This window comes from Myotis daubentonii, chromosome 19 (assembly GCF_963259705.1).
Source record: "Myotis daubentonii chromosome 19, mMyoDau2.1, whole genome shotgun sequence".
Taxonomy (NCBI): Eukaryota; Metazoa; Chordata; class Mammalia; order Chiroptera; family Vespertilionidae; genus Myotis; species Myotis daubentonii.
This window is the reverse complement of record NC_081858.1, coordinates 20,416,374-20,441,047: the sequence shown is the minus strand read 5'-3', so window position 1 is coordinate 20,441,047 and position 24,674 is coordinate 20,416,374. Positions and strand designations below refer to the sequence as shown.

Below are 24,674 nucleotides of genomic sequence, written 5' to 3'. Positions count from 1 at the left end.
GCAGATGGCAGAATCCAAGCTTGGAGAAGTTCAGTGTCTTGTCCAAGGTCAACCATGTATGAAGTGCCCAGCTGAGGGCCTAGAAGGCAGGAGCCCATCAAGATACACTTTCTGGTAATAAAGAGTGATGTGATTACATCATCAAGTATTTTAAAGTCTGGTAGCCAGTTAAGGCTTTTTGCCAATGCATCCCTCTGTTGAAGGCAGTCTAGTAATAGCGGGGTAAGGCAGTACAGGCTCATAAGAAAGTTCTAGCCACAAAGAGCACAAGACACACTCTTTGGCTAAAGCATTCTCAACTGTTTTTTGGTTGTTGTTTCATTTTCTGAGGGAGTAGGGACGGAGGCAGGCCAATGTGTTGTTGTTTTTTTAAAAAAGGTTCATACCATTCAGGCTGTTACATTTAAAAATAAATGTGTTTGCCCTAGCTGTTTTGGTTCAGTGGATAGAGCGTCGGCTTGCAGACTGAAGGGTCCTGGGTTCGATTCCGGTGAAGGGCACATGCCTTGGTTGCAGGCTTGATCCCCAATAGGGGGCAGGAGGCAGCCAGTCAAGGATTCTCTATCATCATTAATGTTTATATATCTCTCTCCCTCTCCCTTCCTCTCTGAAATCATTAAAAGTATATTTAAATAAATACATAAATAAATGTTTTATCTTATAGAAGGGCAGCACCTCTATACCTAGGGGCCTTCAATCCTTACTACGATGGAAACTAGTCACATTCTGTGAGCCTCATTTTCTTCACCTAGAAAACGCCATTGATAATACTTGCCCTACATACTTCATAAGCTGGTTATATAAGGGATAGGAAACCACTTTATGAAGTGAAATGCATACAATTGTTACCTATGTAACAAACGTCTGAGTAACTGTCCTCCAAGGAGCCCAGTGTCCCTCCAAGGAGAAGAGGAAATGCCTAGCCTACTGCATATCTGTTGAAATTAGCAAAATAACAAGAACAATGGAAGAAAGCATCATGCTCACTCATATTGGTCCACAGCACCATGGTTCAAAACTACAAAGAAAAGACATGGAGATAGTTCGAAGCATGGGATTTGGAAGTCAGAACAGAAGTCCCCATACCCACTGTCTGTACACTCATTGTCAATCACAAACATCTTAATTGTTCTCAGTCCAGTCCCCTTGTCGTAAAATGGTAATGATATGGAAACTTAACTCATAATCTTCTTTCAAAGTTTAAACTAGAAATGTGCACAGAAGACACACAGTGCCTGGAAACAATGTGAAGCGATAATAATAATTATCTGTGTTACTATATCTTAGCTCACGTTTTGCAAATTTCCTGTGTAAGGGCAATTAGATTGACAGTGCTATTGCCCTCTCTTCTAGATGTCTACCATCAGACACTAACTGGCTACATGGGGTATTGTGAGGTTTAATGAATTGTGATGAAGAACTTGGGGGACATTGAGCCACTGAAAGTTACAGGATGGCATGTGAGTTACATGACTTTTTATGCCAGTCCTTTGGTATTACAATTGATCTTGCCTGGTTTCCTCTTACATTGATCTGCTCAGAATGCTCTTGACGCAAATGCAATTTTCTGTGGCCAGGAATCAAATTCACCAATCAAACATGGCAAAAGCGATCAAAACAAAGGGCAGAAGTTGTGCTATTTCCAGCACAAATGATCAGTTCTTAAGTTTCTGACAGCATCAAAGGGAAAAATCAAAATAACTTGAGACAGAAATAGCCCAGACATCCTGGGTCCTCAGACCATTGGCTAGGTTCCCATGTGACCTGAGGCCTTCCACTATGTATAAATGGGGAATTATACTTCTTGTGAGGTTGCATGCAGGGGAGAACTGGGAGTTCGCACAGAACATGGCTGGCCTTTCCCACACTGTTCCTGAATTCAATTATTGACATTTCAGTAGATTGTAATAGTCTCATTCATCTCTGAGGCCACAGCATTTCAAGCTATAGTGATTTCTAGCCACTGGACACATTTTCACTAACTCTGGTCTTTCAAAGAAAATCTTCATATGCCATGGGCACATTTTCTGACTGTGTCTTAGGTCGGGACATATCCTGGACAATGTTCAGAAAGGGATTGCGGTAGATGAAAGAACTGAGGGAGGCAGAGACGGTCTGAGAAGACCATCCTTGTTTAACTTTGCAGACATTACAACAAAAAAACATCTCTGTAACAGAGCTGTCGATTGCTAAACCTTTTCCCATAGTACCTTTCTGAAATAGGCAAACCCTGAAGAATAGACATTAGATGGCATCACATATGATACAATCTCCACCCTGACCTCACCATAGCTGATGGGAACAAGGCTGGCCACCTGACTCAAATGGAGACAGTCTTGCAAACATTCCTGATAATTTGGACTTATGGCACCAAACCCAGCCAGTTGACTATGTTTTATCAAGCTCTTTAGGGTGTGTACCAAGCAGACCAAGGCCACACATGAGATGAAATTAGTGGTGATCTGAGACACCCTGAGTTAGAGACTCAAGAGACCATAAAATGAATAGAAAGAAGCACAACAAATTAGTCCAGGGCGTGTCCGGCCCGTCTCATCGGCTGGACCCCAGCAGCAAGCCAACCTACTAGTCGGAGCATCTGCCCCGTGGTGGTCAGTGCGCATCATAGCGACTAGTCGAACAAACGGTCAGACACTTAGCATATTAGGCTTTTATTATATAGGATTATAGAAGGCTATATTTATGTGAATCTTACAAAACTGATAAATAAGACCACAGAAAATAGGTAATTATCAAATCCCTGGATATATAACCATGTAAGCTTTAAAATTATAGAAGAAGTCACAAAGGAAGAGATCAACAGATTTAAATATATAAAAATGTGCTGAGTGTAGATCTTATGTATTCTCACCACACACACACACACACACACACACAATGGTAACTCTGAGGTGATGGATGTGTTAATTAACTTGATTGTGGGAATCATTTTATAATGTATATGTGTGTCAAGTCATCATATTGTACCTTAAATATGTACAATTTTGTTACTTATACTTCAATAAGGTGGAAAAATAACTAATAAAAAAAAGAAAGAAAGAAAGAAAGAAAGAAAGAAAGAAAGAAAGAAAGAAAGAAAGAAAGAAAGAAAGGCAAACAAAGAGACCAGGGAGACCCAAAAAGAGAAACCCATGGGGGAAAATGCCAAGGGTAGTTGCTTTTTACAGGATCAGCCTGTTCCTCTTGCACTTATTTCCACAAGTCTTTCCCATCTTTCTAATAAACCTTCTTTTCCTATTTGAGAGAATTCTTTAACACAAATGGGTTTTTAACCATGATACAGATTTGTTGGGTAGATATTGTATTTGAAAAAAGTCAAAGGGAAAACAGAGGTCATCTGAGTGCATGGAGGGCCACCAAAGGGGTCAGCCACAGTGACTGGGTGCAATCCAGGGTGCTTGCTTGGCCTCCAGACAGAGTGGTGTGATGACCAGGGAAAGTTAGCCAACCTCTGAAGAGAGAAATGAATACATTGGAGCCCTTCATGAAAGAAATGATGAAGAATTAGAAACACGTTCAATAACCCACATTTACTGAGAAAAATACTTGACATTCAGGGAATGACACTTGGCCTCAAAAGAGTTCCATCTTTTGGGTAAAGCGGTAATTGCAATATAATGAGGTGAGTGCGTGATAGAAACATGCAACGTGCCTGAACTATGTAGAAGAGGAGACTTCAGGGGTGTCATGGGCATCTTCCTATATTATAATTCCCACTGTGAGGTCAGGGACCATTTATGATTTGTTTTCTTATTCCCAGCACTTGCCAAGGTGTCTGACACACAGTAAGAGTTTTACAAATACATGTCAACTTGAATTTTAAAATATACTGAATGTTTTTTAACATTAATTCTTTCATCTAATTACAATCCCCCTCACAATAACCTGATGTGTTCTTATATTCATGCTGTTATAAATGAAAAGAGCTAGAACTCAGAGAGATTAAATATCAAATTGAAATATATGCAACTGCTAATATTCAGCCATTTTGAGCTATAATTTGTGGAAATTTCCATGCATAGTAAGATTCAAAATTCATATATCTTAATTAAAAACCAAGCACTTTTTATTACTACATAGGACTCAACTATTCCATGTGTTTCTAGTAGAAATAACCAAGAGGCAGACATTAGAGGCAGGCAAATTTTGTCTTAATGTTAAAAAACAAATTGCTAGAGCTTTTCTAATGGAAACAGGACCTACTTGAGTAGCTAGTCCTCCATCACTGACAGTGTTTAAATGAGTGACCAGTATTATCTACCTACCTGCCTAGCTATTATGAAGAGATTCAGATTTGAGAAAAAGTGTAGGACTATATACTGTATGTGACCTCTAACTCCCATGATCTTCAAGAATATATCTCTCATTCTTTGGAGGCCTAAGGATGCTGGTGACAGGAAGCAGGATGGAGAAAATAGAGTAGACAGTCCCTGGCACCTTGACCTTCGCATATTTTCTGTGAAATATCCCTCAAGAATATTTTTTAAATTGTATCTCATGTGGCCACACAGGGCTTAGGGAGCTCTCCACGGCATGTGGAAGGTTCACATTTGGCAAGTATCAGAGGTCAGATTGACTTCGTTTTGCTTCTTCCGTATCCCCGAGTGAGCCACTGCTCAGACTCCTCCTGATCCCTGGCCTTTTACCAGTGCCTCTGCCAGTTCCTGGAATAATCTCTTAACACTAGACTTCTGGAGATGCAGGACCTAATAAGGCACAGAGAGAAAGCTGGGATAAACGGAGACCAGACAGGGAGGAGGCCAGAGCTCTCTGAACACATCCATGTAGACAGCTACATGTTCAGTCCTGCCAGAGAAATCCCATGAATATGTATTTCCATTTTCCCCCTTCTGTTTATCTGTCATTGTTGAAGACAAAGAGAACATCATGATCCTTCTGCTTCTTATCCTCAGGCTCAAGCCCCTAGGCTTAGGCCAATGACAGTGCCAGGCTAGGAAGCTATTCAAGGGATGGGGAATTAAACTTGGAGACCATCCTAGCTAACATGGCTGGCTAGAGAGGTCCACATCTCTCCAAAAGAGTTTCACAAAGTGTGTGATGGCTCCATCCTATGACAGATTGAGATAGCTGACCATACATCCACTGGCTCTGAGAGAAAAGGGAGAAGAGGAAATGAGAATGAGCCAGAGGTGCACAGTAAGTGAAAAGCCAAAGGACCATCTATTTAGGACCGAGAATTCAAGCCCTAGGATAGCAGAGACCAAAAGAAAAGGGAGTGGACAAATAATGGTTTAGGCGATGTCTGAAGAGCTGTGTGGTGTATGGTGCAGCATACCATTTGCCTGCTCCACAGTTTCCATCACGTGGATCCGAAGACCTCCCTTGTTCCAAGCACATGAATCCCAGTGGGGACAGGCTTCTGTGTCTGGAACAAGGGTGCAGTGAAAACCTGCTATACACAGGCGCAGGCTTTTTTTGTGGTCCCCGGTGAGACAAGCTACTTCTCAAGTCTGAGCTCCACCCTTTCCTGCAGGCAGGTTTGTTTCTCTCAGGCCTTGAGTTGACTTAAAGATTCCCCAGGAGAGCTGGCCTGAAAATCAGTTCTAGAAGGCCAAAAAAATGAGGAGAGCCAGATTAAAGTATCAGGCCAGAATTTATGCTCTGGACTTAAGGTTTAATAATGCAACAGAAAATCAATATTTAATAAAGCAAATGATGGAGAAAAACACTGCCCGGGAGATGAGGCTGCTGCACTGTTTTCAAACGTCTCGGTCCCAGAGGAGGCTGGGTTGGCAGGATGGATTGGCGGCCAGGCTGACAAGAGCATCTGGCATGCAGACAATCGCAGGTCCCATTGATTCTTGTTCTGTTATCTCTGGGCTTGCTGGCCATTTTTATTAAAGAACTAACACAGAATTCCAATGAGAGTGATGTGAGATACCCAATAGAGTGGAGACCAATGGGCCAAGCCAGCCTTCAATTAGCAATCCAGGATCGTCTTGACCCGTGCAAGAGGGCCTCCAAAGTTCACAATCTATTTGGAGAATGCGACGGGGAGGATAGGCCTAGAATTGTAACTCATTAGGAACATTCCAGAGAGGTGACAAATGAGTGTTTCTGGCCTAACTCATCATACAATGAGGAACTACGGTGGAATGCACCTACTGAGCACAGGCAACACCAAGAACAGTGGTTTGTTCTTAGTAGGGATGCAAATTGTCACTGAGTGCTTAATGCATCTTGAGAAGACTGGTCCCGGAATACCAAGTCCTCTCTGATTACTATGTGCATTGCCAAGTACTTATGAGCTGTAGGAAAACAGAAACGATTTAGACAGTTCACTATGCTGCATCTTTTATAGCAATGTAAATATTTCTGGTTAGTCCCTTGTCATTAGAAGTTATTCTTCCAATGAAGGGAACAAAAAGGCTTCATTCTTTATTTCTTGTTGACCTAGAAACTTGGGTCACGCATCTACCTTGAACAAGTTGATTGTGCTGCCTGTTACTCAAAATATGCATGGCCACCATTTTGATACAATAGATTATTTTGAGTTACTGTGTCTTCCATTCACTTAGGGCTCACAGTGAGGCTGGGAAGAAGTACAGACAACTAAAGCCAATATGTTGCACAAAACATAAGAAGCCTCAGGCAAGGTACGTGACAGCTGCTGCCTGAATAGGAATGAACTCATTTGTAATGGACAGATTGGCTACTTGCATTTGCTTTCTAAAAAAACACCGAATCGAGACAGAGCAGTGTACTGCTCCTGGTTAATTAGGAAACTTCTTCAGAAACCCTTAATACAACTGTAAATTATGAAGAGAATATATGCTTGAGAGAGAGGCAAGGCAAGATGAAATGAAAAGTGAAGAACCCAGACTCCAAAAGGAATAAGGAGCTTTGTCAGCCTTGCCTGTCATTGTGCATGCCAGCCATATAACTGGTACATAGCCAGTGCTTAGCTAATTTGCATTGAATGAGTGCCTGAGTAAAGTGTGTCAAAAAAGAATGGAAAAGTCCCAGCAGGTGTAGCTCGGTGGTTGCGTGTCAACCTATGAACCAGGAGGTCACTGTTTGATTCCCAGTCTGGGGTTGCGAGCTCAATCCCCGGTAGGGGGCGGGCAGGAAGCAGACAATCGATGATTCTCTCTCATCATTGATGTTTCTAACTCTCTCTCCCTCTCCCTTCTTCTCTCTGAAACCAATAAAAACATTTAAAAAAAGAAAAGAATGGGAAGGGAGCACGCTATGTGGGGAGTTGAGAGAGTGAAGGTCAAACATGGCCTGAGGGATGTCTAGGGAGAAACCCCAGCTTGGCCACTGGTCTATCCTGTGAATGGCTCAGCGTGTCATTGACACTCTATAGCTGAGGACAAGGGCCCTCTCACATCTCTTGCTGGTAAAGTGCCACGGGATTGTGAGGGAGCAGGCAGGTTCCAGAAAGTACCCTTGATGCTAGAAATGATGGTCAATTATACAGTGACCTTTACCCATTCCCCTTGTTTGGGCTGCAATTCCCTTAAATACCGACCCAAGTTTTGTCCACACAGGTCTCCAAGTTTGCAATCCTGAAACCCCAGGCTCCAAATAAGTGTTGTGATCAGTTCACATCCATATGTCACGGAAGAAGTTGCTGCTGCAGATTAATAACATAAAGAGTTCTCATTTAGCATGAGGTGGGCAAGGAGGACTGACTCACTGCGAAACTGACACTGTAGGTCCAAATGGGGTTTGGGACTTCGGTGAGTCAAAAAAGGTTAAAGAAACTAGGTCGTGTTCCCCAGAGTACAGTACAGGGACCTCTGGCTGAGCTTCTCTTTGCTCAGTTCTGATGGGGATAGTAAGTAGTGCTACATGGCTGTGTCAAGACTACAACAAGCAAAACAGCAGGAACAGACAAGAAAGGTGTGGGCCATAGAGAGCTCTGGGTGAAAATTTTCAACACTGAGAAACTGATATCTCTATTAAACAGCTCGGGGGCTGCCATCAGAGCAGCTGTAATCATTATTTTATTTATAAAAGTCTCACTGTTAGTCCTTTGTAAAATATCACTAAAGACACTACATTAAAGGATGATGTATTATGAAAATGCAATGAAATCAACATTGCTGAGGGAACAGGGAAGACCCCCCACAATAAAAGGACAAGGCTCTCTGAAAAAAAAGCAGAACTTAGCAAGAGGAAGGTTCGAGAAAGCCAAGCCAGAGCTCAGCCTCATGAGGACGGGGCCGTGCCAACCAAGGGCATTCTTTCAGTAGACATTTCAGATGATCAGTATCTCCACACCTGGCCACGCTCTGGAGAGCATCAGTAGGGAGTTCCCTGATGCAGATAAAGCACTAGGCCTTTGGGAAGGGCCCCTCTTCCCAAGGTTTCCTGGCAGTCCCAGCCCCAGGGCGGAACCCTCTTTCCCTCTACGTTCTTCACGTTTGCTCTACATACACACCACGTGTCCATGACATCCTTAATCCACTTTATGTTCCTTCTGGCTCATAAATAGAAAGAAGCCCTCCCCCCCCACACACACACACCATGGCATGCATATACACATGGCAATAGGGACAAAGGACACAGACTCCACATCTGAATCTCAGCAAAGACATCTTAAACATTCCACCTTCCCTCCCTGCTCTGTGCAGGGAGTGAATTTCAACGGAGGCTGACCGCAGACTCCTCAGGGGAACCGCAGCTCAATTCCACAGTGTGCTTATTAGGTGAAAGAGACATAAATAAATAACCAGGCACATCGGAGTGTGTGTTCCTCCCCACAGCGGTGATGTGAGGTCCTAGTGTGGAAGGCGAACCTCTGGGTGCCATTCAGAGGGGAACAGCTCTAATGGACAGGAGACTGAAGGCCAGAGGGGACCGCAGGCTGGGGAGCATGGAGTGTAAACTGGGAGAGAAGACAGAGGTGGGGACAGTGAGAGATGCCAGAGGATAAGGGGACCAGGGAAAAAGAGGAAGAAGAAAGGGAGAGAATGAAAATGTCAGGGGCGGGGGAGAAGATACAGCAAGTATTAGAAAAGAGTCCTGAGGAGAGCAGGTCCAAATGAAGATGGGCCAGGCAACAAGCCAGGGAACAGTGGGTCCCTCGGAGGGTGAGAGGAGTAAAACAGGACAAGATTAAACAAGAAAGGAGGAGAGCCGAAAACCTGCCCCAGGCAGAAGACAACAAAAAGTAAAGGTGAAATAAAATGAAGTGGCTGGTGAGGGCATCTCTCCAGGTCAGGAAGAGAGGAACATGGTATAAGCCATGTTCTCATTCTTTCTCAGTGCCCCTGTCTCAACACCCACCCTCTGATCCATCCTCCATTCTGATGCCAAAGGTCTTCCTAAAATAATTCATGCAATTTCCTTGCTTAAAGCCTCCTATGGTTCCCCATCCCCTTCATGATGAGACCCGAGGTTCCTAGGTAGTCAGAGAGGTCTGGTCCTTGTCCGCTCTCCAGGCTTGGGCATTTCGACAAGCTCATGCTTTTTATCTAGTCCACCACATGGAGTGACCCATACTTGAGGCGCACAAGCCCTTCCTGCTGCAGGTTGATCCTTATGTCTGAAGCACTATCCCCTTTCTTTACCTTGCAAGGAAAACCCACTGTGTGAAATCCAACTTAACGCCATCTGGTCAGAGAACAGGGTGACCCAATGATCTTGAAAGATATAACCGAACATTCACACTCTCACATTCAAGCAAAGAAACAGAGTAAGTGTAAAAAATAAATAAATAAGTTTACTTAATGGCAGGCCCTCATTTTGATTCATTTGTTCAATCGATATCTGTTGAGTGCCTACTGTGTGCCACACCCTGTTCTAGGCACTTGGATTCAACAATGAACAAAGCCAAATCCTTAACCTCATGGGACATGTGTTCTATTGGAGTGAAACAGACTACAATTTTGAAGATAGAAACATACGTCCTGCCTGTAGGCGACCTATGTTAGGAAGAAAAACACATAAGAAAAATACTAGGGAGTGATGAAGTGGGGTGGGGAGATCTATTTCATATCGGTGCTCAGGGAGGCCTCTCCTTTATGGTGAACTATGAGCAAAGACCTAAAGAAAAGAGGGGAGCACAAGAGATCCTAGAATGGGTACCAGGAGAGGAGGCTACAAGGCCCTGAGGTAGGAGCCCCCTAGGTATATAGTGAGAACATCAAGGAGTAGCAAGGGTTTAGAAAGAGGTAGCGTATTAGGAAGGGAGACCAGAGAAATGCTGGGGCCAGATGGTGTAAGGATTCAGGCATGGTAAATATTTTAGGTTCTCCCCTGAGTGAGACAGTGACTATGAGGATGGATCTGAGGAATGTCAGTCTGTAAAAAATTACTCCCGCTGAGTGTGAAGAGCAGACAATAAGGAACAAGGGTGAAAAAATGGGGGCCACATAGGTAGGTAACTATAGAATGGTTTAAACCTAATGTTGGCTTGGGACAGGGCCATGGGGATGAATGTGGACAGAAGTGGTAGGATTCTGGATAAATTTCCAAAATTCAGTCAATCTAACAGGGTATACTCAAGTCTGAGGAAGAGTATGGGAGGAAGAAGGAAGTCAAGGTCAATGCTGAGGTCTTTGACACACGCTACTGGAAGACGAGTTGCCAGTGACTGATGGGAAGACCACAGGGGTAGTAAGTTTGGAGCCAGGTTGAGGGTACAGTGGGGAAGATGGCTAGAACTCAAGAGATCTGTTTTGTACCTTTTGCATTTGAGATGCCTATGAGACAAACAGTAGAGGTCAAGTCCAGGCAGTAGCCCCCACACCCGGTTAACAAGAGAACACTTAGCAATTTTATCTTCAATTCTTTTCCGCATTTCCCCAGCCACATCTCACAGCTCAGTGTGAGGCAACATCAGTCTGCTTCCATTAAAATCATATGTGGCTTCTCCCCTCCCCTGGGGACCCAGGGACAGTTATTTCAACATCAGAAAAACATAGTCTTAGTGCAGGATCTCCAAAGAGATTCCTTTCAAAAGAAATAATAAAAATAGTCTTCCACAAAGGTGAGTCTTACTTCATCTCACAATGATCAAACCTACATTTCTAGCCATTTTAGAATACCAGCTTTTTCTGATTTTCAGCCATCAGGGATTAGAAGTTTCCTGTGAATGCTGTATGTAACATTACCACAAACTCCGTGTCTTTAAATCAGCAGAGATGTATTCCCTTGTGGTTCTAGGGACAGGAAAGTCCCAAATCAGTTCCACTAGGCTAGCACCAAGGTGCTAGGAGGGTCAAACTCCCTCTGGATGCTTTAGGGGGAACCTGTTCCTGGGACCTCTGGCTCCCAGTGGCTGGTGACACTCCCTGTCTCATGGCCACACCACTCCAGGGGTTTTGGATGTCTCTCTTTGCTCCACATTCGCACCCCCTCCTCTCTCTGTGTGTGCTACATCGGGTCTTGCTCTGCCTCCTCCTTATGAATTACCCAGGATCCCATGGAGGACCCCCTGGATAACCCCAGGTAATGTCCCATCTCAAATCCTGAACTTAATCTGCAGAGATGATACCATATGAGTAATGTTCACAATTCCAAGGATTAGAATCCGATAACTTTGAGTGACCCTTATTCTTATTCCGCCTACCATAGCCAGTCCCAACACACACCGAATTACTTGGTTTAATGATTTTTAAAAAAAAGCTTACCCAACAAGTAGCTGTGAGCCCCAGGCACTCAAGTGAAAGCAGACAGGCTCTTGCCCTCAGGCTCACAGCCATCACCAGTTAATCACAGAAACAAATGCCAACTGTGGCAAGAAACAAGAAATGCAAGATCATGGCTCTAAATCAGAGTGGGGGGGGACAGGGGAGGATGGAAGGGGGGTAAAGCAAGTGTGAGGAAGCGTCCCTAAGGAAGCATATTTCAATGAATATTTGAAGGATACATAGGATTAACTGAGTGAAAAGAGGAGGGGATGCAAGGAAGGCGGGGGGTTCTGTGGGGGGGGAATGCAGACTGAGCTCAGGACCAGAAAGAACAATGGAGGTAAAATAAAATAAAAGGAGATTGGCCAGGCAGGAGCTGGTGTGAACCAGGAGTGAAGATGAAGCTCCTCCCAGGCCTTCACAAGGGATTGGCTCTCTTAGGTTAAGCAGAAGTCCTAGAAGTACCATCAGATTCGGGTTTGAAAAGGTCATTCAGCTGGGAGTGGAGAAAGGGTGGGTTATGGAGAGCAGAGTGGGTGTGGGCAGACTACCTATTTTATTTTCATTTTAACGCCTTAGAACTAAAGTATCCCACCATCCATCTCAAAAGACCTACCCAGACCCCAAGCCCACCCTCAGGCTGGGGGCTCCGGTGTCTGAGTCCCCCCTCTCTCCCATGGCTCTATGACAGCAGCTTCCCTTTCACAGTTAACTGCTGTCCTACCCACATTATGTGTCCTGATCAGAGGGCCCAGTCTCATCCATCTTTTATCATCAGTAATTGACACATGGGAGTCTATGCAGGAGCTAAAGGGGGGAAAAAATCAAAATTTCTCATCTCCCTTTCTGGGGGTAGGAAGAAAGGGCGTGGCAGTTTGGGTATTGAGAGTGAGGGCAGCGTTAGCACAAATACCTCTCTGAGGTCCAGGTTCCAGGCGCTGAGACCACCATAACACCTGTACAAATGGAATGCTGAGAGCAAAGGGGGCGACAGCAGGGGAGTGGAAGAACAACAACCGGTCCACAGCACAAAAGAAACCAGGAACCCTGGAGCTTAAGGAGGGAATCGAGCTGGGAAAAAGGGGACACGATCCAGGGAAATTCTTGGGAGTGAGGACCCATGTCAGCCACAGACACTGCAGGAATTCTTGGTGCAGAGGATGAAGCCTGTGTAAAGGAGTCACAATAAGATAAACAGCAGAGCCTGACAGCCTTTATTGCTAATAAGCGGTTGCAAAGATGAAGGATGTTAATATGCAGCAGTGCCCGGCTTCCCGGCATCTATCTGATACTTTCCTTCAAATTAGATTATGTGATAGATCAAAACCTTTCTATAAAGCGCACCTAATCTAACATAGATTAAAGAAGTCGGTCATTTCCCAGGTACTTATTGTCAAGATCAGCTTGGAATCCAGGTCTCCTAAATCCAGAAATGTCCTGCTCTGTACTCGGCCCTTCAGTCCCCGAGGGAGCCCACGCCGGGTTCACGGTGCAGATTCCCAATTAATCACAGCAGAAAGCACCATTTGCCATGCGGGATCCTCTGTTTTGAATTCTTAATCTCCCTACCAGCTGAGTTTACCACAAAGACATGAATATATAATTGAGACATAAAGCAAACATGCCACCAAATTAAACTGTCCTAATTTTAAATCAATAAATCCTTTCTCAAAGAACATGAAATGAAGATCTTTCCAAAGAAGAAGAGTACTGTGCTCCGCCAACTCCAGCGGTAGCCAATTAGATGGTGTACCGACGCTAGACACTAATTTACCACGGGTGATGCTCAACAGGAATATAAATCTGAAGATATACTCCAAGTGGTGACACCTGAGAGCCTACATAAATCAGCCTGAAGACATCCGAACACTGTGTCTCGGCATCGGCAGGTGGGCGCGCAGGTACAGCGAGAGGTGGCTGCTGTGAACAGTGGGCCCCTCCTGCAGCCCTGTTATCCTCTGTCTTATCCTCACCTTCTCTGGTACAATCATCACAATGAAGACAGAGCCAAAAGCCCAGGTAATGGCCCTAGCCAGTTTGGCTCAGTGGATAGAGCAATGGCCTGTGGACCGAAGGGTCCCGAGTTCGATTCAGGTCAAGGGCATGTTCCTTGGTTGCAGGCCCTAATCAGGGCATGTGTAGGAGGCAACCAATCCATGTGTCAATGGAAAAATATCCTTAGGTGAGGATTAAAAACAAACAAAACAAAATCCCTGGTAACATGTACTATATTTGCTAGTGTACAAAGAAATGCACCTTACCTGGACTGTGGGGAAAAATGTAACTGCAATTATTAAATATGTAATTTAGCTCATTCGACACAAGGAATCTTTGGTAGTCCCTCCACCTTGTGTCTTTACTGTGCACGGGACCTAGCCACAGCTGGGTTTAGATATACAGTGGGGCCTTGACTTACGAGTGTCCCGACTAACGAGACCAGCTGTCTCTCCGCCGATTTTTTGCATTGAGTTGATAGAGTAATTTGAGTTAACGAGCTCCTTAACGAGCTCAGTCTCGGAACAAATTAAACTCGTAAGTCAAGGCCCCACTGTACTCTTCCAATACTTCTCCCTCCCTCATTCGGAACCTGTCCTTTTCTACTCCACAAATAGCCTTCTGGATACTGGTCCTTTGCCAAGACAATCTAATGCAGCTTTCCTTGAGGAGGAGAAGTGGAAAACCAAGCCTGTGTTGAAGAGGTACCTTACCCATGGCCTCCTGCTTCCCATTGTGCTCCTAACAGTGACCCACAGGCCACCCACAACTTAGACACAGCCTGTCTTTCTGATTGTATGTCCAGTGATTTCACCCCAGGAACACTTCAAGGTCCTCATTCTTCCTCCAACGTGTCATACATGTTCAGACTTTCAAGCTTTGAACATCCTCTCGCTCCAGTCCAAGATGCCTTCTCTTCTCCGCATCCCCTGAAAAGTCCTACTTACCACTGAGACCCCGGTGAAATGCAAGGCTCTAGTTTTTGCCTAATCTTGCAGATACATTCAACCAGTCCCGTTGGGTGAGTTCCTAACCTTTGCGTGTATAAGCACCTGACCCAGCTACGGTGCGGGAGTCTGATATGGAAACACAGTTGTTTCTTTGGCTGGACAGGGCAGGGACTAGCTGAATCTTTGTGTTCCCAGGACCTGGCAACTGAAATATGTCAGTGACAGTCCTCATCTTGACCACAGGCAGGCGGAGTGACTTGGTCGCCAACTTCTCCCCCTGCCCTGAGAAGCTAGGCATTTCCATTTCAGCAAGAAGAGAACTGCCCCGGGCTTATGGGAGCCTTTGAGGACCAAATAGTCTGCAACAGTCACGCCATTCGGATCAAAGACGACACCTTTGATAACACTTTTTACACACACTATAGGGGCAGCCAGTGAAAGCTTTAGGAATGTAGTGATGAGGGTTGTTTTGGACATATTCTAGGGTTAGTCAGATCTGCACAAGTGGATCATGAGATCATAAAGAGACCTCATGTGATCTTTAAAGTTCAGCTTAAACAAACTGCAGGGGGCTTCTGGTATGGGGAGGGCAGTCTAGGCCTGGCTGGCATGGCTCAGTGGTTGAGCATCAACTTATAAACCAGGAGGTCACGGTTCCATTCACTGTCAGGGCATATTCCTGGGTTGTGGGCTCGATCCCCAGTGTAGGGCATGCAGGAGGCAGCCAATCAATGATTCTCTCTCATCATTGATGTTTTTCTCTCTCTCTTCCTCTCTGAAATAAAAATATAAATAAAATAATAAAATAAAATGAATGCATCTAGGTAAAGTTTGCCTTTCCTCCCAAATAAAATGGCATCGTGCCTCACCGGGAGGCTGTGAAATATATGATCCAGGAGGAATCAGAATCACTTTTCTCAATCTTATGACATTCAAATCCGAGGCAGCACAGCCTCCCTGGGGAAACCACCTACCGGATAAGAATTGGGTGGTTGCTTACAGACGGTCCCTTGGGACCTCTAACTGCTTACCTGGAGCAAGGCTGCCTGACTCCTATAAGTGTTCATTGTGAAGCAATAGAGTCAGCTGAGCTGGCTGCCTCCCTAAAGCCATAAGGAGTGTGCATGGCTTGGACACAGGGACCCCATGCCAGGCAGCACCAGGAGGCAAGTGCCAAGTTTTCGAAACCGCTGAGAAAATCTAAGGACCTTCCCCAGCCTTAGCAGAAAACACAGAAAATGCCATTATTAAACCCAATAGGACTTGGACTGCAGCAATTTGCTCAGATTACTTTAGTCTAGGACTGCTTTACTTGGCTTTGTAGACAGATGCTGTTTCTGTGGATTTACTGAAATGTTACTGAACCTACCAACACATTTGGCCCCTCCACTGTCAGTTAACTGCATGGCAAAATTTTAAAATTCACCAGGTAAAACTGAGTTGCCTCATTTGCATGCTGCCTAAATTCTGTAAATCCATTTCAGATAAAATGCCCTACCTACTTCTTTGGCATTCTCCAGGGTGCGCTGGGGAACACTCTAATTTTTTTGTGCAATTTAATTTCCTGACTTTTAGAAAGTTCTGTCAAATTCTGATGCACGGTCTTATGGCCAGGTCGAATGTGGATTTTCATCTATTTCCTGAACTGGGCGGGGAGAGGAGAGAGAATGGAGAAAGCAGGTTGAGATGGCAAAAGGGACCTGCTGTCACCGTGGCTATTGACACCTGAAGAACACAGATGTATTCAGGAGGTGACTTCTTTTGGTTCAGAGCTGGATGGCAATGTTTCCTCCATGGACCCAGCAGAGATGTAGCCAGAATGGAAATGAGTTGGTGAAGGTCTCCTTGGCTCTTGGGGAGCCTGCAGGCCAGGGGACACCTTGTGCTCTGGGTGACCTGGCTGAGACGGAAATCCTTGCGTTCAATGTAAGGGTTAGAGCCCATTATTCTCTCTAATATGTTGTTTCCAATTCCCTTTCTTTCAGGTTCAGGGTTGAGGGGAGGCTATGGAGTGTAGGTGTCTAGGAATTAAAACTTTTTGTTCCCATTCTTTCATCATAATAATGAGTTTGGCTTGACAAGGTCAATTAATTATTCATGATTGGAAAGCAACAGGATTGCACATAGCAGGTGGGTAAGAGGAGAGGGTTCAGAACAGGAAGACAGCCAAAGGTCAGTGAGAGGTGGCACCCGCCTGCCTGGTATCTCCCAGGCCTGGCCCTCCCTCCCTGGAATTCCACTACCAGAGGGAATGCAGGGCAGTCCGGCTTCTTTCTCTCGTCCCTGTCTCATCCTGAAGACACCAGCCTGCCTCCCCCTTTTGCAGGAGACTCAGAGCTGCTGGATCCAAAAGGCAGGTGATTAACTATCAAACAATAGCAGGGATTTTCGGATTAATTCTGCCCAGGGAGAAATAGGAAAACTCATTTATGCCAAACAAAAGGGAAGGGGTGGTTAGATGCTCAGTAACAAAGAGGGGACCTAGCTGGGGCCTGGAAAACTAATAAAGAGAACAAAAGCTTTTACTACTACTACTGTCACCCAACATCCCCATGTGTTAAAGAACCGCATAACCGCATTCTGCCTTGTCTGTCCTGCAAACATGTCTGTGAGTGAGGTGAAGGCCACGGGTGTCCCAGCAGGCCTCTGCTTGGACAAGGCGTACCTTCCCCATCCCTGCAGATCTCAGGGCACTTCTGCAGCTCCAGCACCTCCACACTCAGGGCTCTTAGAAATACAGTCAGGGCCCTAACCGGTTTGGCTCAGTGGATAGAGCATTGGCCTGTGGACTCAAAGGCCCCAGGTTCAATTCTGGTCAAGGGCATGTACCTTGGTTGCGGGCACATACCCAGTAGGGAGTGTGCAGGAGGCAGCTGATCAATGTTTCTCTCTCATCGATGTTTCTAACTCTCTATCCCTCTTCCTTCCTCTCTGTAAAAAATCAATAAAATATATTTAGAAAAAAATAAAATAAAATAAATAAATAAATAAAAAGAAATACAGTCAGGGTTCTGAGATGCCTTCCGCACTGTCCTTAATTTGTCAGAGGATTCAAGCCCGTGGAGCCTTCCATTCACTCTGGGTTTTCCAAGTTATGTCCTCTTTCAAGGGAAAATGGAGACAGGAGTGTGGCCATTGTAGATAGTCCCAGAAGCCCGGCTCGGCAGCAGGACGGGGAGGGGTGAAGGGTTGAAACCCGCAGCTGGACTCCGAAGCAGCTCCTTATTAATTACGCTCATAAAGCAGAACACCCCGAGGTCAGAGCCAGGGAAATCACTCAGCCCCAGTTTTAATGAACCTTAGAGGGAGCTCCCTCGCCATGGCCTGAAAGATTATATTCAGCTGCCTAAGTGGGCATGGACATCCATGGGTGGTATTTCTTTCTCTCACAAACTCATTCTGAATGAAGTTTTCAAGGTAAAATCAACAGTCTACGTACCTGACCCCTGCACCTCTGCCACAGGATGTATTCCCAGATGACACTCCGGATGCCTTAGTGCCCACCTCTCCCAGCGCTCCGACTGGAAATCTTAATGTCCCGATGGACTCCCACCTTTCCCCACCCCTCCCCGGACATTCAACCAGCCCCCTAATTCTGTCTCTTCTTCCCTAGTTACATCTTCAGACTCTGGCCCTTCTTTTCTGTCCTCGCTAACAAAGGAACCCAGCCCTCCATCGTTTTAAACAATTCCCTCCTGTCTTTAAAAGATCTCCATCTTCTCCACAAAACTCCACTCCTTTCTACAGCACACCTGGCCCTTCGGGTCAGGGAATCCCCCTCTTGCTTTAACTCCTGTTGGACTATAATGGCAATCACTTATTACTATTATTAATTCTCACCTGAGGATATGTTTAGAGGAGAGAGAGAGAGAGAGAGAGAGAGAGAGAGAGAGAGAGAGACATGGATGTGAGACAGAAACATCGATTGGTTGCCTCCTGTATGCGCCCCAACTAGGATTGAACCTGGATGTGCCCAGACTGGGAATTGAACCCACAACTTTGGGTGTAAGGAACGATGCTTCAACTGAGCCACTGGGCCAGGATACAGTCACTTACAGCACTGCCCAGTTGAGCTCTCTACTGTGATGGGAATATTACATGTCTGTACTGTCTAACGCTGTACCACTGGTCACATGCAGCTACTGAAGCATTTGAAATGAGGCAAGTATGGTTTTAGCTCATTTACATTTAATTTTAAATGGACACTATGATGAGTAGCTACTCAGTTCAGTCTTCAAGTCACCTCCCCCTTCCTGCCACCAGCCCCTTCTGCCTTCCCCTCCATCTCCCTCCACACAGGCCCAGGGCCACTCTCCTCCCCAAGGCTGTCCCTGTCCCTGTCCTGCCCAGGAGACTTGCCCCACATGCACCTCTGGGCTCTGTCTGCAGCCCTGAGCCTGCTCCTGTCATGCCGACCCGTGCAAGTCACAAGCACATCACCTTTTTCCTGCAGGCTCGTCCCACACCCCTAGCCAGGCATGCTGAGTCCTCTGTGTTGTGAGACGCACCCATACTCTACCTGCTCTACTTAATCACTGTCCCTCCATTCTCCTATGCTGCCTTCTGCAGGGGCAATCCTCTGTAGCCCAGGCCGGACCCCAGTCCATTCTCCAGCCCTGCTGGGACCTTGGGAAACCATGTGGCCCATTAGGTGGCCTTTGAGCTATTTTCCTAAAAACCAAAGGGAGGATACAGTCCGATAGCCACAGGCAGTGAGAAAAAAAGAGCTGAGCCACTGGGAAAAAAAGCAATAAGCATTTCCCCTTTCCCTTACTACAAGGGTATGAAGTATTATCAGCAGATCTTAAAATATTCTAAGTACAAACCCAGATCTCACCACCAGTGAAAGGCTGTCCTGAGGCTGGGACTGCAGGTGCCACTCACAGCTGAAGATCTGAAGCAAGGAGCCCAGGAAAGGCCACTGGCCCATTGCTGCTGCACTTGCATGGGCCAACAGCCCAGGGCTCAGCTGCACTGGGGAAGCCAGCCACCGGGTAAGCGGACCACCTGACTCCTGTGCAGGTCCTTTCTGAATCCTATCTAAATGTCAAATCAGGCCCAGCCAGTGTGGCTCAGTGGTTGAGCATCAACCTGTACAAACCAGGAAATCACAGTTCAATTCCTGGTCAGGGCATATGCCCGGTTTGCAGACTCAATCCCCAGTTAGGGGGCATGCAGGATGCAGCCAATCAATGATTCTCTCTCATCACTGATGTTTCTATCTCTTTCTCCCTCTCTGAAATCAATAAAAACATATTTTAAAAAAATATCTAATCAGCCAACACAGGGAAGGAGGACCCACCATGCAGGTGTGTCCGGACCCACAGCAACAGTGCCCGTCAGGATGCAGCCAGCAGCAGCCGTACTCTGGGCAGCTGAATTCTGGGGACGATTGGGGCAAACACTGTCCATGAATGGGAACCAGCTCGTCTGGGGCAGTTTGTTATTCATCCTCACAGGCTGTGTGTGGCCAGCTGAGCAGCACCAGGGTTGCTTCCCAATGGTCACAGCTGCATGGATGCGTGAGGCATGATGGGAGCATGCACTGGGCAAAGGGTCTGCTTCTTAGGCAGATGCAAGGATGGATCCTGGCTCTCGGCACGAACCATGCATGTCGGATCACAGCCACAGAGAAGATGGAGCACGAAGAACAAGTGGGATGGAGGCGTGCTTGAGAGGAAAGGGAAAGACACAATCCCAGCCCTCAGCAGCTCTCGGGATACGACAGAAACGCATTACCTTCCTTCTGTGTGGGTTTATTTACATACAAAGCTGGCTGCGTATACATAAATGCACAGACTCATGGGCAGAGTTTCAGTTTACTCCTTTTTCCTGCTGTGTGTGTGTGTGTGTGTGTGTGTGTGTGTGTGTGTGTGTGTTCAATGATAATAATACCGTTTTGAAGACGGTAACATGCCTAACTTCCACTCCAGCTGCATCCCACTCTGGCTTGAGGAGCCATTTCGACAGAATCCAGACAGTCAGTTTCAGCAGGGGAACCAGGCTCCCTGCTCGGTACAATAAAAGCTCCCACGATAAATATATATTATATTTAATCCCGGATGGCGATGCATCCTCTTTCCAATACAGAAACAGGGGAGTCGGCCTCTATTTAGTTTGTCTGATTGCTTTAAAGAGGGGGAACAGGTTGGCCCTGGAAAACGATGGTCCTCTATTCATTAGAGTGTCAATAATGCCCAGGCCAGGCATATCGACAGCGGATTAGCTTGGGCTGAGTCTGTGTACAAGACCAGTGCCTTTTTTATCCCAGCTTGTCTCCAGATCAATACACCCATCAGCATTCGAAAATTAGCCCGAGATGAGATTCCGATACTTGAGGTGGTGTGTCAGGCTAAGAGGGCACCTCGCCAACTCACGGATGGGAACACCTCGCTGGGGATTAGACGTTTTCCATTAGCTTGGACATGAGCGAAAATTGATGTAGGGCCCCTCCCCTCCCCTCCTCCCATCTCCCTATCCTCCACATATCCAACCTTCTCTCTGTGAGTCTATGTAAGACCTCGGAGCTATATTTCCTGCCATTTGATTCGATAAGCATTTACTACATGTTCCCTTTGGATAAGGCACTTACTTTAGGGCAGGAGCATATAAGCGTAAGAAAAAAAAATCACAAAAATATGGTGCCTATTTTCAAGGAGGCTTCTAAATTCATCACTATCCCTTCCATTCTCCAGTTCATAACAGCCCTGCTTCCTACAGCAAATGTCTGTGACAGCCCTGCCCTGGTGTCATGGTCATTGCTAGATAGTCCGCTCTCAACAGTACATGCATGGGGGGCAGCCTGGGGCTTGGGGCATGGTTTCAAATGCACCACCTGGTGTAGATGTAAATGATGCCACTGGGGCATTCTGGGAAACTCCTCAGACAATAGGGATTCTCAAGCTTTCTGACCAACTATCCACAATAAACATGCATTTTTACATTAAAAACTTTCAATGACACAGAATTTTATGTAATAATACCTATTTGGTTGTTGGTAATACCCTCTGATAGCTTCTATGCAATTCTACTTCCTTTAAAAACTGCTGTTGGCACCCAGCAGCTGGAAAAATATTCATTTATACAACTGATAAAAGAAAAATTTCCTTTTGGAAATAAAGAGTAAGAAAAAAACAAGCAAATAAAAACAACCTGGTGTGACCCAGCTTGGCCACACCTAGAGGGCTCCGATGTCCCAGGGGTGTGACTCCCTGTCCCATCCAGGGCCCACGCTGTTCTCACTCCCGTTGTGTGTCCTCCGCATCCCTGGTCACACTGTCCCGCTCTTCACAGTTCCTGCCCACAATCCACGTGCACCTGCCTTCCCACAGCCAGCTCTCCCTTCATTCTTCCAGCTCCTTTGCTTTTTTCCTTCTTGAGCCACCGTTCTCCACCTAAGGTCTCCTTACACGCCCTGGGCACAGATAAGGTGGGGCAGGGGAAGGAGCCTCTGAAAGGGAAGTTTACTGCCCGAGCCTGTCATTTGGGCAGGTGAAGGGAACTGGGAAAGAAGCGGCCACAGAGTAGCCAGGCTCTGTGCTCAAGGGCTGAAGCATAAAGCAAGGAATTGGTCCACTGTAAAAGTTGTCTTAAAATTTTTTTTAAAAAAAACAGTAGGTTAATGAATAGCTATCACTTAAGCAGCATCTTATGTTCCAGCCCCTTTTCTGAGCATTCTGTACATTAACACATGTAAAAGGTGGGCCTCCCCACAGCTCCTCTGGTCACGGACCCATTGCACAGAGGGAAGTCCTGAGGCTCCGTTAGAAACCGGGTCCAAGTCTCACAGCCAGAAAGCAGCCAAGTCTGATTCTGAGATCCTCCACACTAGTTAGGGATGTGTCCACCATGGTTAAGTATTGTCTGAATGCCCCAGGACCGGTTCTGCTTCGTGGGGAAGAGGCGTACACCATTCCCAGGGCCTGAGCATCAAGGAGAGAGCACAACCAAGAGAGACCCAAGGAGGAAACGAATGTCCAGCTTCCCAAAGCTGGGGCTCAGGGGCACAACCCAAACTAAGTGAACCGGAGCGGGGAGAACAACCCTGGGGCTGGGAGGTGAGGGAAGATGAAGTGAGCGGGAAACGATGGAGGTGGGGTGCAGGATGCTTCCGGGTAGCTGCCAGCGCCCCTATATTGGGCTCTGCTTTCTCTGAAGGCCGCATGAGGGTGTGGCAGGGAGACAGGGCCAGGACTGAAATGCTGCTCTTCCAATCAAGTGGGCTTAGAATTGGAAGGAACTGAAAAATCTTAAGAGGAGGAAAAAAGGCCAAGGAAAGCAATAATTAGAGGAGAATTTTCTGAGAAAATATATTATTGGAACAAAAGCCAAAAAAATCCTAGTCCTATTCAATGGGAAAATGATTTGAAAACTTCCCATCGGATGGCAAGATGACAATTAAGGTGTCCTGGCTGGATGGGACAGACAGACAGAACCCATTTCTGTTGAGGATCACAGACAAAGTGTTTGACAGGCTCTCCAGTTGCCCGTTCAGACCCCACCTACCTTGCACGATGAGGTGGACCCGCGAGGTCTTGGGGTGGTTGTCCGTCTGCACAGAGCAGGTGTACGGGCCCTCGTCATACACGTCCACGTTCTGGATCTCGATGCTGTACTGGGTTTGGGTGTTGCTCAGGAGAACCACGCGGGGGTCCAGGCACCACTTGTCGTTCCCGGCGTAGAGGATGGTGCTGCGGTTCAGCCAGGCCACACGGGTGACCCGGTTGTCAATGGTGCACCTGGAGGGGAGACCAGATGGACACGTCAGAAAAAACGGGAGCCATCAGGGTGGGGTCCCTGGCAAAGGTGGGGTGAGTTTTTGTGCCTGTCCCCGCTCCCTGCCCCAGTCTACACGCATGCATGGCCTGGGTGTGACGGGTTACAGATGGCAATTTCTGGGATTGGCAGCAGAAGTCTCATGGGATTGCGGTGGTTCTCAACCTTCTGGCCCTTTAAATACAGTTCCTCATGTTGTGACCCAACCATAAAATTATTTTCATTGCTACTTCATAACTATAATATTGCTACTGTGATGGATCATAATGTAAATATCTGATATGCAGGATGGTCTTAGGCGACCCCTGTGAAAGGGTCGTTTGACCGCCAAAGGGGTCGCGACCCACAGATTGAGAACCGCTGGTTAGAGCCTTAGAATATTAGATATGTCAGACTTCTGGATCCTGAGCAGGTCAGTGCTTCTGTGACCACTGAGCACAGGGCCAGTGCAATGGTCCACACTATTCACAGTTAGAGCCCGAGGCATCTTCCCCAGCAGATGGCTGGGCCCTTCCAGCACGGCCAGCCCTCCTCGTGCTCCAGGATTTCCATGATGCATTATCCCTCATATTCCTTCCCAGGTGATCCAAGCGCATGAAGTCATTCAATACTTAGGACAACCCTATGAGGGAGGTTCTACAGGCAAAGACATAGAAGAACAAAGAAGCTAAACGCTGCCCCAAATCACACAGATAATATGCAACAGATCAGAGACCCAGATGGTAACTCCTAAACATTCTTCTCATCTGAGATGAGTGAGTTCTGACAGGAGGCTTCTGAAGTCAAAGCTAACTAGGGACCACCCCCACTGCAACTCATCTTCATTATATTCGGGGGCAGAAATGTTCAATTATTGCTACATGAAAGGCTTTTTCTGAGATCTCAACACTGGCTGCACATGTAAAAACAGATGTTCTTTCTTTTTTATTTTTGCATCTGGAGTCCCCAAAATGTGGCAGCTCCCTTCCCTTTCCCTACACTTTCAAATTTCCCAGCTGCTCTCGCCAACTCCTCGTCAATCTCTCTGTCTCTCTCTGTCTGCATCCGTTTTCTTCCCTTGCTATAACCACTGTGTCCTATGGCCTTAGGCTAAATTCACAACCATGTCCCCATCCCAGCTATAATGCTGGAAATAGCAACGTGGCCCAGTGTCTATAATGGTGCCTGGATTTTATATATGCTTTTGTGGTGTCAAAGTACTCTTACATCCACATTGACTCATCTGATTCCGGCAATAAATCTGTGACATAGGTGACCTTACCCACTCTCTCCTTTAAAGATCAGACTCCGGGATTTGGAATGGCCTGGTGACTTGCCCCAGGTTAAAGAG

General features: G+C 46.2%; 1 protein-coding gene across 4 annotated transcripts in view; it reads right to left on the bottom strand.

Moving 5' to 3' along the window:
• The window catches only part of NTM (neurotrimin), an 858,055-nt gene that overhangs the window by 146,291 nt on the left and 687,090 nt on the right, over positions 1 to 24,674 (bottom strand). For all 4 annotated transcript variants that reach the window (XM_059677237.1, XM_059677238.1, XM_059677239.1 and 1 more), the window contains one exon: positions 23,075 to 23,307. In XM_059677237.1, the coding sequence (XP_059533220.1) occupies positions 23,075 to 23,307 (233 nt within the window). The remainder of the gene's footprint in view (positions 1 to 23,074; positions 23,308 to 24,674) is intronic.